General features: G+C 46.0%; 3 protein-coding genes across 3 annotated transcripts in view; 2 read left to right on the top strand and 1 right to left on the bottom strand.

Moving 5' to 3' along the window:
• Positions 1–4,100, top strand: part of LOC134812317 (uncharacterized) — a 36,111-nt gene extending 32,011 nt beyond the window's left edge. Inside the window, exon 2 of the mRNA XM_063819698.1 lies at positions 2,342–4,100. Within this exon, the coding sequence (XP_063675768.1) occupies positions 2,353–4,005 (1,653 nt within the window). The 5' untranslated portion in view covers positions 2,342–2,352 and the 3' untranslated portion in view covers positions 4,006–4,100. The remainder of the gene's footprint in view (positions 1–2,341) is intronic.
• The window catches only part of LOC134812318 (peptidyl-prolyl cis-trans isomerase FKBP3-like), a 106,863-nt gene that overhangs the window by 41,831 nt on the left and 48,594 nt on the right, over positions 1–16,438 (bottom strand). The gene's annotated exons all lie outside the window — the stretch shown is intronic.
• LOC134812315 (uncharacterized) overlaps positions 10,612–16,438 on the top strand; it is a 63,419-nt gene continuing 57,592 nt past the window's right edge. The window contains exon 1 of the mRNA XM_063819696.1: positions 10,612–10,858. Within this exon, the coding sequence (XP_063675766.1) occupies positions 10,793–10,858 (66 nt within the window). The 5' untranslated portion in view covers positions 10,612–10,792. The remainder of the gene's footprint in view (positions 10,859–16,438) is intronic.

Here is a 16,438-nt window from a genome sequence, read left to right as displayed (position 1 = left end):
AACACTCTGTTTTTAACTAACGCCCTCTGTTTTTGAATAACACTCTCTGTTTTTGAATAACACTCTGTTTTTAATTAACACCCTCTGTTTTTATTTCACACTCTCTGTTTTAAACTAACACTCTCTGTTTTAACTAACACCCTTTGTTTTTAACTAACACTCTCTGTTTTAACTAACACCCTATCTCCTAGTGTAGCTGGCAATGATGAGAGGAGTACTAATTGTTTTAACTAACACCCTATCTCCTAGTGTAGCTGGTAATGATGAGAGGAGTACTAATTGTTTTAACTAACACCCTATCTCCTAGTGTAGCTGGTAATGATGAGAGGAGTACTAATTGTTTTAAACTAACACCCTATCTCCTAGTGTAGCTGGTAATGATGAGAGGAGTACTAATTGTTTTAACTAACACCCTATCTCCTAGCGTAGCTGGTAATGATGAGAGGAGTACTAATTGTTTTAACTAACACCCTATCTCCTAGTGTAGCTGGTAATGATGAGAGGAGTACTAATTGTTTTAACTAACACCCTATCTCCTAGTGTAGCTGGTAATGATGAGAGGAGTACTAATTGTTTTAAACTAACACCCTATCTCCTAGTGTAGCTGGTAATGATGAGAGGAGTACTAATTGTTTTAAACTAACACCCTATCTCCTAGTGTAGCTGGTAATGATGAGAGGAGTACTAATTGTTTTAACTAACACCCTATCTCCTAGTGTAGCTGGTAATGATGAGAGGAGTACTAATTGTTTTTAACTAACACCCTATCTCCTAGTGTAGCTGGTAATGATGAGAGGAGTACTAATTGTTTTAACTAACACCCTATCTCCTAGTGTAGCTGGTAATGATGAGAGGAGTACTAATTGTTTTAACTAACACCCTATCTCCTAGCGTAGCTGGTAATGATGAGAGGAGTACTAATTGTTTTAACTAACACCCTATCTCCTAGTGTAGCTGGTAATGATGAGAGGAGTACTAATTGTTTTAACTAACACCCTATCTCCTAGTGTAGCTGGTAATGATGAGAGGAGTACTAATTGTTTTAACTAACACCCTATCTCCTAGTGTAGCTGGTAATGATGAGAGGAGTACTAATTGTTTTAACTAACACCCTATCTCCTAGTGTAGCTGGTAATGATGAGAGGAGTACTAATTGTTTTAACTAACACCCTATCTCCTAGTGTAGCTGGTAATGATGAGAGGAGTACTAATTGTTTTAACTAACACCCTATCTCCTAGTGTAGCTGGTAATGATGAGAGGAGTACTAATTGTTTTAACTAACACCCTATCTCCTAGTGTAGCTGGTAATGATGAGAGGAGTACTAATTGTTTTAACTAACACCCTATCTCCTAGTGTAGCTGGTAATGATGAGAGGAGTACTAATTGTTTTAACTAACACCCTATCTCCTAGTGTAGCTGGTAATGATGAGAGGAGTACTAATTGTTTTAACTAACACCCTATCTCCTAGTGTAGCTGGTAATGATGAGAGGAGTACTAATTGTTTTAACTAACACCCTATCTCCTAGTGTAGCTGGTAATGATGAGAGGAGTACTAATTGTTTTAACTAACACCCTATCTCCTAGTGTAGCTGGTAATGATGAGAGGAGTACTAATTGTTTTAACTAACACCCTATCTCCTAGTGTAGCTGGTAATGATGAGAGGAGTACTAATTGTTTTAACTAACACCCTATCTCCTAGTGTAGCTGGTAATGATGAGAGGAGTACTAATTGTTTTAACTAACACCCTATCTCCTAGTGTAGCTGGTAATGATGAGAGGAGTACTAATTGTTTTAACTAACACCCTATCTCCTAGTGTAGCTGGTAATGATGAGAGGAGTACTAATTGTTTTAACTAACACCCTATCTCCTAGTGTAGCTGGTAATGATGAGAGGAGTACTAATTGTTTTAACTAACACCCTATCTCCTAGTGTAGCTGGTAATGATGAGAGGAGTACTAATTGTTTTAACTAACACCCTATCTCCTAGTGTAGCTGGTAATGATGAGAGGAGTACTAATTGTTTTAACTAACACCCTATCTCCTAGCGTAGCTGGTAATGATGAGAGGAGTACTAATTGTTTTAACTAACACCCTATCTCCTAGTGTAGCTGGTAATGATGAGAGGAGTACTAATTGTTTTAACTAACACCCTATCTCCTAGCGTAGCTGGTAATGATGAGAGGAGTACTAATTGTTTTAACTAACACCCTATCTCCTAGTGTAGCTGGTAATGATGAGAGGAGTACTAATTGTTTTAACTAACACCCTATCTCCTAGTGTAGCTGGTAATGATGAGAGGAGTACTAATTGTTTTAACTAACACCCTATCTCCTAGTGTAGCTGGTAATGATGAGAGGAGTACTAATTGGAGCACTATTAGTGCTGGGAGTCAGCTCAGTAGCTGTGCAGATCATAGACCCAGCTAAGTGTACGCTTTGTAAAGCAGCTGTGTCCGAACTCAAGGTTATAATGGACGACAAGGACACTAAAGATCTGCTGGGCGTGTTGAAGAAGGTAGTGTGCGCCAATGTGCCCATACAGGACTGTGATAACTGGGTAGATAGTGAGTTGTCCCAGTTAGAGAGTGTGGTTGAGGCTCTGGATCCTGGCACTGCCTGCTCTCAACTTGCTGTGTGCGCTACTACCATGGCCCCTCTTCAAGACTCCATACAGTGCGAGTTCTGTGAGTTCCTGGGGGATGAGGTGGTGAAGAGAGTGCTAACTAACGCTACAATAGACGAGGTAGTGGCTGCTACTGAGAAGGTGTGTAGTGAGCTCCCCTTCGTTTCTAATGAGTGTAGTGCACTGGTCAAGGAGTACGGACACTTCTATCTCGACCTGCTTGTAGGCTCGATTGATGTGCAGCAACTCTGCTCGAAGATAGGACTCTGCTCTCAACAAGTTAGGGACCTCATAGAAAGTACAGAGCTATTCCAGGTAATAAGGAAGGGTCTCCAGGACGAGGAGGGCTGCAAGGCTTGTACTGATGGTATGGATGTGGTTCAGACTATCCTGACCTCCAAGGATACGCTGGATCTGATACACATTGCAGTACACGAGATATGTGGCCTAACGACCGTAGCCTTTTGCGAGGTTATCGCGGACACCGCAATAGATCAGTTCCTTGACAAACTAATTCCCATGTTCAATCCTGATGCTATCTGCAAGCAGATCGGGGCTTGTCCCGCCCCACAAGCAGTGACCTCTTTAGTCGGGGACGACTCACCCCTCTGTGCTGGCTGTCAGGACCTGCTAGGAGAAGTGAAGAAAGCCGCTAATGACCCGGAAACAATCGCCATTAACAAAGACCTAGCTCCCGTTATCTGTGAGCTGATTTCTATTCCTTTCTGTAACTCACTCATCACCAAGCTCCTCGAGGGGACCCTGGTTAAAGCACAGAACCTAGACGTAGAGGGGACATGTGTGGCTCTGGATGCTTGTCCAGGATCAGTAGTAGGAGTGGGGGATGTGTGCTCAGAGTGTGCTGAGATAGCTGACCTTGTTATAAAGGAGCTACAGGACCCGACTGTGCAGCAGCAGATAGAAGCAGTGCTGGACGAGGCGTGTTCTATCCTGCCCATACCGGACTGCAAGGAGACTCTACACAGCTACATGGTCACCATAGAAACACTCATCTCAGGGATGGACGGTAAAACTGTATGTGGCTACGCTGGCCTGTGCAGCTCCAACCAGGAGACAGTGAGCAGCTACCAAGTTAGCAGCAGTAACCTAGACAACCAGGAGACAGTGAGCAGCTACGAAGTGAGCAGCAGTGTAGGAGACACGTGCTCAGAGTGTACCATGATAGCAGGGGAGCTGATAACCCTTCTAGAGAACCAGCAGGTAGACGCTCTCTTAAAAGAGGCCATCTCCGAGATTTGTACTGTTCTTCCCATCTCTGACTGTGAGACCACTCTAGACGGCTATTTCGACCAGCTCGTCGCTCTTCTCAAAAATCTGGACGCTAGAACTCTCTGCAGTCTTATTGGACTCTGCTAGAACTCTCTGCAGTCTTATTGGACTCTGCTAGAACTCGCTGCAGTCTTATTGGACTCTGCTAGAACTCGCTGCAGTCTCATTGGACTCTACTAGAACTCTCTGCAGTCTTATTGGACTCTGCTAGAACTCTCTGCAGTCTTATTGGACTCTGCTACAACTCTCTGCAGTCTCGTTGGACTCGGCTAGAACTCTCTGCAGTCTTATTGGACTCTGCTAGAACTCTCTGCAGTCTTATTGGACTCTGCTAGAACTCTCTGCAGTCTTATTGGACTCTGCTAGAACTCTCTGCAGTCTTATTGGACTCTGCTAGAACTCGCTGCAGTCTTATTGGACTCTGCTAGAACTCGCTGCAGTCTCATTGGACTCTGCTAGAACTCTCTGCAGTCTTATTGGACTCTGCTAGAACTCTCTGCAGTCTTATTGGACTCTGCTAGAACTCGCTGCAGTCTTATTGGACTCTGCTAGAACTCTCTGCAGTCTCGTTGGACTCTGCTAGAACTCTCTGCAGTCTCATTGGACTCTGCTAGAACTCTCTGCAGTCTTATTGGACTCTGCTAGAACTCTCTGCAGTCTTATTGGACTCTGCTAGAACTCTCTGCAGTCTCGTTGGACTCGGCTAGAACTCGCTGCAGTCTTATTGGACTCTGCTAGAACTCTCTGCAGTCTCGTTGGACTCTGCTAGAACTCTCTGCAGTCTCATTGGACTCTGCTAGAACTCTCTGCAGTCTTATTGGACTCTGCTAGAACTCTCTGCAGTCTTATTGGACTCTGCTAGAACTCTCTGCAGTCTCGTTGGACTCTTCTAGAACTCGCTGCAGTCTTATTGGACTCTGCTAGAACTATTCCTTATGATAATACACAATTTGTATTTCAGTAGGATAATTTCATACGATTGAGCACCTTTTTAGATTATGAAATGATTAACTACACCCTGCTACTAGAGTATAATAAAATGATTAATGACGATTAGTTCCATAAAATTTAATCAAATCGAGTTTTGATATTTTTAGAAAACACGACGTGAAGTTTCAGATTTTGTATTTTGTATTTTTGATTTGTGATTGAGTGTAACTTTTAATCTTCTTAATTATTATTTGTTAACAAATTGCAATTTCAATACCAGTTCCTTGTGGACTGTGTCGTGAATAAAAAATACTTCCTTACTAAATTGATATGTAGAACAGAACTATAAAAAACAGGCGTTGAACATGTAACATGTAACATGTATGTAAAGTTGAAGATTCTTAATTTAGAGCTAAAGAAAATTGATAATTTTTATTAAATATATTTTGTAGGATGATGCAGTGGGTCATGGTGTTTCTGTTAGTGAGTCCCTCTCTGAGCAGCCCCTCTCTGAGCAGTCCCTCTCTGAGTGTTCCCTCTCACGAGTGTGGCCTATGTACCAGTGCTCTCTCTGAACTACAAGTATTGTATCAGGACACTGAGACCCAGGACCTGATCTCTGTGGTAGTAGGTGAAGTTTGTGACATGGTGCCTATATTCGACTGTGTGAACTACCTGGAGGAGCTGCTAAACTCTTTAAGTAGAGCTGTGCTAGAATTAGACCCTGTACACCAGTGTGTAGTATTGGGAGCTTGTAGGGGCTCTCACACCACTCCAGTTAACCGCGCATGTGCAGTGTGCGCTAAAGGGGCAGATCTGGTTATCAGGACTCTCAAGGACCCCACCCTAGAGAGGGTAGTGGAGAGGGTTCTGAAAGGTTTGTGTGATTTGCTGAGGAGAGGCCCTCAGTGTAAGAAGACTGTAGACAAATATCTGACTATGATACTGGTGGTCATCACTATGGAGAATCTTAGCGGTGACACTTTCTGTGACTGGGCCTTCTTCAACCTACTCAGAGTGGACTGTAACTTTAGCTAGGGCCTTCTTCAACCTACTCAGAGTGGACTGTAACTTTAGCTAGGGCCTTCTTCAACCTACTCAGAGTGGACTGTAACTTTAGCTAGGGCCTTCTTCAACCTACTCAGAGTGGACTGTAACTTTAGCTAGGGCCTTCTTCAACCTACTCAGAGTGGACTGTAACTTTAGCTAGGGCCTTCTTCAACCTACTCAGAGTGGACTGTAACTTTAGCTAGGCCTTCTTCAACCTACTCAGAGTGGACTGTAACTTTAGCTAGGGCCTTCTTCAACCTACTCAGAGTGGACTGTAACTTTAGCTAGGGCCTTCTTCAACCTACTCAGAGTGGACTGTAACTTTAGCTAGGGTCTTCTTCAACCTACTCAGAGTGGACTGTAACTTTAGCTAGGGTCTTCTTCAACCTACTCAGAGTGGACTGTAACTTTAGCTAGGGCCTTCTTCAACCTACTCAGAGTGGACTGTAACTTTAGCTAGGGCCTTCTTCAACCTACTCAGAGTGGACTGTAACTTTAGCTAGGGCCTTCTTCAACCTACTCAGAGTGGACTGTAACTTTAGCTAGGGCCTTCTTCAACCTACTCAGAGTGGACTGTAACTTTAGCTAGGGCCTTCTTCAACCTACTCAGAGTGGACTGTAACTTTAGCTAGGCCTTCTTCAACCTACTCAGAGTGGACTGTAACTTTAGCTAGGGCCTTCTTCAACCTACTCAGAGTGGACTGTAACTTTAGCTAGGGCCTTCTTCAACCTACTCAGAGTGGACTGTAACTTTAGCTAGGGCCTTCTTCAACCTACTCAGAGTGGACTGTAACTTTAGCTAGGGCCTTCTTCAACCTACTCAGAGTGGACTGTAACTTTAGCTAGGGCCTTCTTCAACCTACTCAGAGTGGACTGTAACTTTAGCTAGGGCCTTCTTCAACCTACTCAGAGTGGACTGTAACTTTAGCTAGGGCCTTCTTCAACCTACTCAGAGTGGACTGTAACTTTAGCTAGGGCCTTCTTCAACCTACTCAGAGTGGACTGTAACTTTAGCTAGGCCTTCTTCAACCTACTCAGAGTGGACTGTAACTTTAGCTAGGGCCTTCTTCAACCTACTCAGAGTGGACTGTAACTTTAGCTAGGGCCTTCTTCAACCTACTCAGAGTGGACTGTAACTTTAGCTAGGGCCTTCTTCAACCTACTCAGAGTGGACTGTAACTTTAGCTAGGGCCTTCTTCAACCTACTCAGAGTGGACTGTAACTTTAGCTAGGGCCTTCTTCAACCTACTCAGAGTGGACTGTAACTTTAGCTAGGGCCTTCTTCAACCTACTCAGAGTGGACTGTAACTTTAGCTAGGGCCTTCTTCAACCTACTCAGAGTGGACTGTAACTTTAGCTAGGGCCTTCTTCAACCTACTCAGAGTGGACTGTAACTTTAGCTAGGGCCTTCTTCAACCTACTCAGAGTGGACTGTAACTTTAGCTAGGGCCTTCTTCAACCTACTCAGAGTGGACTGTAACTTTAGCTAGGGCCTTCTTCAACCTACTCAGAGTGGACTGTAACTTTAGCTAGGCCTTCTTCAACCTACTCAGAGTGGACTGTAACTTTAGCTAGGGCCTTCTTCAACCTACTCAGAGTGGACTGTAACTTTAGCTAGGGCCTTCTTCAACCTACTCAGAGTGGACTGTAACTTTAGCTAGGGCCTTCTTCAACCTACTCAGAGTGGACTGTAACTTTAGCTAGGGCCTTCTTCAACCTACTCAGAGTGGACTGTAACTTTAGCTAGGGCCTTCTTCAACCTACTCAGAGTGGACTGTAACTTTAGCTAGGGCCTTCTTCAACCTACTCAGAGTGGACTGTAACTTTAGCTAGGGCCTTCTTCAACCTACTCAGAGTGGACTGTAACTTTAGCTAGGGCCTTCTTCAACCTACTCAGAGTGGACTGTAACTTTAGCTAGGGCCTTCTTCAACCTACTCAGAGTGGACTGTAACTTTAGCTAGGGCCTTCTTCAACCTACTCAGAGTGGACTGTAACTTTAGCTAGGGCCTTCTTCAACCTACTCAGAGTGGACTGTAACTTTAGCTAGGGCCTTCTTCAACCTACTCAGAGTGGACTGTAACTTTAGCTAGGGCCTTCTTCAACCTACTCAGAGTGGACTGTAACTTTAGCTAGGGCCTTCTTCAACCTACTCAGAGTGGACTGTAACTTTAGCTAGGGCCTTCTTCAACCTACTCAGAGTGGACTGTAACTTTAGCTAGGGCCTTCTTCAACCTACTCAGAGTGGACTGTAACTTTAGCTAGGGCCTTCTTCAACCTACTCAGAGTGGACTGTAACTTTAGCTAGGCCTTCTTCAACCTACTCAGAGTGGACTGTAACTTTAGCTAGGGCCTTCTTCAACCTACTCAGAGTGGACTGTAACTTTAGCTAGGGCCTTCTTCAACCTACTCAGAGTGGACTGTAACTTTAGCTAGGGCCTTCTTCAACCTACTCAGAGTGGACTGTAACTTTAGCTAGGGCCTTCTTCAACCTACTCAGAGTGGACTGTAACTTTAGCTAGGGCCTTCTTCAACCTACTCAGAGTGGACTGTAACTTTAGCTAGGCCTTCTTCAACCTACTCAGAGTGGACTGTAACTTTAGCTAGGGCCTTCTTCAACCTACTCAGAGTGGACTGTAACTTTAGCTAGGGCCTTCTTCAACCTACTCAGAGTGGACTGTAACTTTAGCTAGGGCCTTCTTCAACCTACTCAGAGTGGACTGTAACTTTAGCTAGGGCCTTCTTCAACCTACTCAGAGTGGACTGTAACTTTAGCTAGGGCCTTCTTCAACCTACTCAGAGTGGACTGTAACTTTAGCTAGGGCCTTCTTCAACCTACTCAGAGTGGACTGTAACTTTAGCTAGGGCCTTCTTCAACCTACTCAGAGTGGACTGTAACTTTAGCTAGGGCCTTCTTCAACCTACTCAGAGTGGACTGTAACTTTAGCTAGGGCCTTCTTCAACCTACTCAGAGTGGACTGTAACTTTAGCTAGGGCCTTCTTCAACCTACTCAGAGTGGACTGTAACTTTAGCTAGGGCCTTCTTCAACCTACTCAGAGTGGACTGTAACTTTAGCTAGGGCCTTCTTCAACCTACTCAGAGTGGACTGTAACTTTAGCTAGGGCCTTCTTCAACCTACTCAGAGTGGACTGTAACTTTAGCTAGGGCCTTCTTCAACCTACTCAGAGTGGACTGTAACTTTAGCTAGGCCTTCTTCAACCTACTCAGAGTGGACTGTAACTTTAGCTAGGCCTTCTTCAACCTACTCAGAGTGGACTGTAACTTTAGCTAGGGCCTTCTTCAACCTACTCAGAGTGGACTGTAACTTTAGCTAGGCCTTCTTCAACCTACTCAGAGTGGACTGTAACTTTAGCTAGGCCTTCTTCAACCTACTCAGAGTGGACTGTAACTTTAGCTAGGGCCTTCTTCAACCTACTCAGAGTGGACTGTAACTTTAGCTAGGGCCTTCTTCAACCTACTCAGAGTGGACTGTAACTTTAGCTAGGGCCTTCTTCAACCTACTCAGAGTGGACTGTAACTTTAGCTAGGGCCTTCTTCAACCTACTCAGAGTGGACTGTAACTTTAGCTAGGGCCTTCTTCAACCTACTCAGAGTGGACTGTAACTTTAGCTAGGGCCTTCTTCAACCTACTCAGAGTGGACTGTAACTTTAGCTAGGGCCTTCTTCAACCTACTCAGAGTGGACTGTAACTTTAGCTAGGGCCTTCTTCAACCTACTCAGAGTGGACTGTAACTTTAGCTAGGGCCTTCTTCAACCTACTCAGAGTGGACTGTAACTTTAGCTAGGGCCTTCTTCAACCTACTCAGAGTGGACTGTAACTTTAGCTAGGGCCTTCTTCAACCTACTCAGAGTGGACTGTAACTTTAGCTAGGGCCTTCTTCAACCTACTCAGAGTGGACTGTAACTTTAGCTAGGGCCTTCTTCAACCTACTCAGAGTGGACTGTAACTTTAGCTAGGGCCTTCTTCAACCTATTCAGAGTGGACTGTAACTTTAGCTAGGCCTTCTTCAACCTACTCAGAGTGGACTGTAACTTTAGCTAGGCCTTCTTCAACCTACTCAGAGTGGACTGTAACTTTAGCTAGGGCCTTCTTCAACCTACTCAGAGTGGACTGTAACTTTAGCTAGGCCTTCTTCAACCTACTCAGAGTGGACTGTAACTTTAGCTAGGGCCTTCTTCAACCTACTCAGAGTGGACTGTAACTTTAGCTAGGGCCCAGTGGCGGGGGGGCGCCACTGAGAGGGCCACTGAGAGCATCATTACATTTAACTACATCATGTTATGGACTAACAGGCCAAAAATATTTAATTTTAGGTTCCTTTTCGTTTATATTTTTACGTGTTGTTGATTTAAATAATTTTTGGCATCAATATTAGCGAATTTTTCTTTATTACACAGTGATAATTCGTCACGTAGGGAGGGGGGGAGGGGGTGGGGGGAGGAGGGGGGTGGTTTCAGGATCTTAATATGTACTTTGTTTAAAGCACGAAATAATACAAAACAAGACTGTAGACTAGCACAGATTCCAAATCAATTTATATAAACCTAGAGCACTACTATCCGCGCCGTGACCCCCCCCGCCGTGCAGAAAGGCTCTAATTGGTGGATGACCTGTCTCGTGACCTGCAGTTGTCATGGCAACTGTACCACATGTCCTCATTGGTTATCTACAGTACATCTAAAATAGTTAACTATGTATTAATATGTACTATAGTACTATGTTCCCTCGTGTGTCGACCGCTTAACAGAATCCTGACTTTGACTTTATACCGGGGAAAGAAATAGTATTATTATTATATTATTGTGCGTCTTTCTCTTTTGATCTTGCATTGTACTAGTTCATTGACTTATCGTTCATTGTTCCTCGAAACAATATGACCTGTGTGAATTGTTGCTGCCCCTGGTTACAGATATTCAACCATGTTCTCAATGTACAGAAGGTAAGAGACTACATATGTATATACTTATATACACGACACGTGTATTTAGTTTCAAGAGAACTTATAGTTTTATATTGTTCAATTTACCATCAAAATAACGACAAAACATCAATTCAGTTATATCATTATAAAAGTAATAACTATACAATATAACTTTACCACCAGTTTATACCACCAGTTACCACCAGTTACCACCAGTTACCACCAGTTACCACCAGTTACCACCAGTTACCACCAGTTACCACCAGTTACCACCAGTTACCACCAGTTACCACCAGTTACCACCAGTTACCATAGACTAGTACCTAGAGTCAGGTCAATGAGAGACCTAGTTACCACAGTAAGGTCAATGAGAGACCAGTACCTAGAGTCAGGTCACTGAGAGACTAGTACCTAGAGTCAGGTCAATGAGAGACTAGTACCTAGAGTCAGGTCAATGAGAGACTAGTACCTAGAGTCAGGTCAATGAGAGACTAGTACCTAGAGTCAGGTCAATGAGAGACTAGTACCTAGAGTCAGGTCAATGAGAGACTAGTACCTAGAGTCAGGTCAATGAGAGACTAGTACCTAGAGTCAGGTCAATGAGAGACTAGTACCTAGAGTCAGGTCAATGAGAGACTAGTACCTAGAGTCAGGTCAATGAGAGACTAGTACCTAGAGTCAGGTCAATGAGAGACCAGTACCTAGAGTCAGGTCAATGAGAGACTAGTACCTAGAGTCAGGTCAATGAGAGACTAGTACCTAGAGTCAGGTCAATGAGAGACTAGTACCTAGAGTCAGGTCAATGAGAGACTAGTACCTAGAGTCAGGTCAATGAGAGACTAGTACCTAGAGTCAGGTCAATGAGAGACTAGTACCTAGAGTCAGGTCAATGAGAGACTAGTACCTAGAGTCAGGTCAATGAGAGACTAGTACCTAGAGTCAGGTCAATGAGAGACTAGTACCTAGAGTCAGGTCAATGAGAGACTAGTACCTAGAGTCAGGTCAATGAGAGACTAGTACCTAGAGTCAGGTCAATGAGAGACTAGTACCTAGAGTCAGGTCAATGAGAGACTAGTACCTAGAGTCAGGTCAATGAGAGACTAGTACCTAGAGTCAGGTCAATGAGAGACTAGTACCTAGAGTCAGGTCAATGAGAGACTAGTACCTAGAGTCAGGTCAATGAGAGACTAGTACCTAGAGTCAGGTCAATGAGAGACTAGTACCTAGAGTCAGGTCAATGAGAGACTAGTACCTAGAGTCAGGTCAATGAGAGACTAGTACCTAGAGTCAGGTCAATGAGAGACTAGTACCTAGAGTCAGGTCAATGAGAGACTAGTACCTAGAGTCAGGTCAATGAGAGACTAGTACCTAGAGTCAGGTCAATGAGAGACTAGTACCTAGAGTCAGGTCAATGAGAGACTAGTACCTAGAGTAAGGTCAATGAGAGACTAGTACCTAGAGTCAGGTCAATGAGAGACTAGTACCTAGAGTCAGGTCAATGAGAGACTAGTACCTAGAGTCAGGTCAATGAGAGACTAGTACCTAGAGTCAGGTCAATGAGAGACTAGTACCTAGAGTCAGGTCAATGAGAGACTACTACTAGTACCTAGAGTCAGGTCAATGAGAGACTAGTACCTAGAGTCAGGTCAATGAGGGACTAGTACCTAGAGTCAGGTCAATGAGAGACTAGTACCTAGAGTCAGGTCAATGAGAGACTAGTACCTAGAGTCAGGTCAATGAGAGACTAGTACCTAGAGTCAGGTCAATGAGAGACCAGTACCTAGAGTCAGGTCAATGAGAGACCAGTACCTAGAGTCAGGTCAATGAGAGACTAGTACCTAGAGTCAGATCAATGAGAGACTAGTACCTAGAGTCAGGTCAATGAGAGACCAGTACCTAGAGTCAGGTCAATGAGGGACTAGTACCTAGAGTCAGGTCAATGAGAGACTAGTACCTAGAGTCAGGTCACTGAGAGACCAGTACCTAGAGTCAGGTCAATGAGAGACTAGTACCTAGAGTCAGGTCAATGAGAGACTAGTACCTAGAGTCAGGTCAATGAGAGACTAGTACCTAGAGTCAGGTCAATGAGAGACCAGTACCTAGAGTCAGGTCAATGAGAGACCAGTACCTAGAGTCAGGTCACTGAGAGACTAGTACCTAGAGTCAGGTCAATGAGAGACTAGTACCTAGAGTCAGGTCAATGAGAGTCTAGTACTTAGAGTCAGGTCAATGAGAGACTAGTACCTAGAGTCAGGTCAATGAGAGACCAGTACCTAGAGTCAGGTCAATGAGAGACCAGTACCTAGAGTCAGGTCAATGAGAGACTAGTACCTAGAGTCAGGTCAATGAGAGACCAGTACCTAGAGTCAGGTCAATGAGAGACTAGTACCTAGAGTCAGGTCAATGAGAGACCAGTACCTAGAGTCAGGTCAATGAGAGACTAGTACCTAGAGTCAGGTCAATGAGAGACCAGTACCTAGAGTCAGGTCAATGAGAGACTAGTACCTAGAGTCAGGTCAATGAGAGACTAGTACCTAGAGTCAGGTCAATGAGAGACTAGTACCTAGAGTCAGGTCAATGAGAGACTAGTACCTAGAGTCAGGTCAATGAGATATTAGTTCCTAGAGTCAGGTCAATGAGAGACTAGTACCTAGAGTCAGGTCAATGAGAGACTAGTACCTAGAGTCAGGTCAATGAGAGACTAGTACCTAGAGTCAGGTCAATGAGAGACTAGTACCTAGGGTCAGGTCAATGAGGGACTAGTACCTAGAGTCAGGTCAATGAGGGACTAGTACCTAGAGTCAGGTCACTGAGAGACTAGTACCTAGAGTCAGGTCAATGAGAGACTAGTACCTAGAGTCAGGTCAATGAGAGACTAGTACCTAGAGTCAGGTCAATGAGAGACTAGTACCTAGAGTCAGGTCAATGAGAGACTAGTACCTAGAGTCAGGTCAATGAGAGACTAGTACCTGGAGTCAGGTCAATGAGAGATTAGTACCTAGAGTCAGGTCACTGAGAGACTAGTACCTAGAGTCAGGTCAATGAGGGACTAGTACCTAGAGTCAGGTCACTGAGAGACTAGTACCTAGAGTCAGGTCAATGAGAGACTAGTACCTAGAGTCAGGTCAATGAGAGACTAGTACCTAGAGTCAGGTCACTGAGAGATTAGTACCTAGAGTCAGGTCAATGAGAGACTAGTACCTAGAGTCAGGTCAATGAGAGACTAGTACCTGACTCTAGGTACTAGATGTAATAACTGTTTTAACTCACATGATAGGGTGCTGACTGCTGAATTTGCTGATAAGCTTTGCTTCTGGTGACTCAGGTGGTTACAGTAATCTGATAGGAACATCAGACTGCAAGCATGTCTAATTCAGTTTGTGTTATCTGGGTCCTTTAGTCAGGTCAGCGTGTTATCGGGACCATGTGACAGGTTTGTGTCGTGCTCTTACTTTACTTACTTTACTGGTACCTAGAGTCAGTGCTCTTACTGGTCCAGATACTCAAATAAAATGCTGCTGTGTTGTTTGTGTTACCTTCCCTCATTTCCTACATGTGGTTTTGTTACAGCTTCGCAGTACCACAACCCAGCCACTGTACTACTAGGCCACCCAGCCACCCAGCCACTGTACCACTAGGCCACCCAGCCACTGTACCACTAGGCCACCCAGCTACCCAGCCACTGTACCACTAGGCCACCCAGCCACTGTACCACTAGGCCAATCAGCCACTGTACCACTAGGCCACCCAGCCACTGTACCACTAGGCCACCCAGCCACTGTACCACTAGGACACCCAGCCACTGTACCACTAGGACACCCAGCCACTGTACCACTAGACCACCCAGCCACTGTACCACTAGACCACCCAGCCACTGTACCACTAGGCCACCCAGCTACCCAGCCACTGTACCACTAGGACACCCAGCCACTGTACCACTAGGACACCCAGCCACAGTACCACTAGGACACCCAGCCACTGTACCACTAGGCCACCCAGCCACTGTACCACTAGGACACCCAGCCACTGTACCACTAGGCCACCCAGCCACCCAGCCACTGTACCACTAGGACACCCAGCCACTGTACCACTAGGACACCCAGCCACTGTACCACTAGGCCACCCAGCCACTGTACCACTAGCCCACCCAGCCACTGTACCACTAGGCCACCCAGCCACTCTACCACTAGGCCACCCAGCCACAGTACCACTAGGCCACCCAGCCACTGTACCACTAGGCCACCCAGCCACTGTACCACTAGGCCACCCAGCCACCCAGCCACTGTACCACTAGGCCACCCAGCCACTGTACCACTAGGCCACCCAGCCACTCTACCACTAGGCCACCCAGCCACAGTACCACTAGGCCACCCAGCCACTGTACCACTAGGACACCCAGCCACAGTACCACTAGTACACCCAGCCACTGTACCACTAGGACACCCAGCCACTGTACCACTAGGCCACCCAGCCACTGTACCACTAGGACACCCAGCCACTGTACCACTAGGCCACCCAGCCACTGTACCACTAGGACACCCAGCCACTGTACCACTAGGACACCCAGCCACTGTACCACTAGTCCACCCAGCCACTGTACCACTGTACCACTAGGCCACCCAGCCACTGTACCACTAGGCCACCCAGCCACTGTACCACTAGGACACCCAGCCACTGTACCATTAGGACACCCAGCCACTGTACCACTAGGACACCCAGCCACTGTACCACTAGGACACCCAGCCACTGTACCACTAGGACACCCAGCCACTGTACCACTAGGACACCCAGCCACTGTACCACTAGGCCACCCAGCCACTGTACCACTAGGACACCCAGCCACTGTACCACTAGGCCACCCAGCCACTGTACCACTAGGACACCCAGCCACTGTACCACTAGGCCACCCAGCAACTGTACCACTAGGCCACCCAGCCACTGTACCACTAGGCCACCCAGCCACTGTACCACTAGGACACCCAGCCACTGTACCACTAGACCACCCAGCCACTGTACCACTAGGACACCCAGCCACTGTACCACTAGGACACCCAGCCACTGTACCACTAGGCCACCCAGCCACTGTACCACTAGGACACCCAGCCACTGTACCACTAGGACACCCAGCCACTGTACCACTAGGACACCCAGCCACTGTACCACTAGGCCACCCAGCCACTGTACCACTAGACCACCCAGCCACTGTACCACTAGACCACCCAGCCACTGTACCACTAGGACACCCAGCCACTGTACCACTAGGACACCCAGCCACTGTACCACTAGGCCACCCAGCCACTGTACCACTAGGACACCCAGCCACTGTACCACTAGGACACCCAGCCACTGTACCACTAGGACACCCAGCCACTGTACCACTAGGCCACCCAGCCACTGTACCACTAGACCACCCAGCCACTGTACCACTAGACCACCCAGCCACTGTACCACTAGGACACCCAGCCACTGTACCACTAGGCCACTCAGCCACTGTACCACCCAGCCACTGTACCACTGTACCACTAGACCACCCAGCCACTGTACCGATATTTTAACAGTTGAAATTGAAATAGTGGGAGCAGGCTCATTAAGGGTAGT

The sequence above is a fragment of the Bolinopsis microptera genome, chromosome 3 (genome assembly GCF_026151205.1).
Source record: "Bolinopsis microptera isolate Bmic1 chromosome 3, MBARI_Bmic_1.0, whole genome shotgun sequence".
NCBI classification, from domain to species: domain Eukaryota; kingdom Metazoa; phylum Ctenophora; class Tentaculata; order Lobata; family Bolinopsidae; genus Bolinopsis; species Bolinopsis microptera.
The sequence above is the reverse complement of the archived record's forward strand: the minus strand, read 5'-3'. Positions and strand labels throughout refer to the sequence as shown.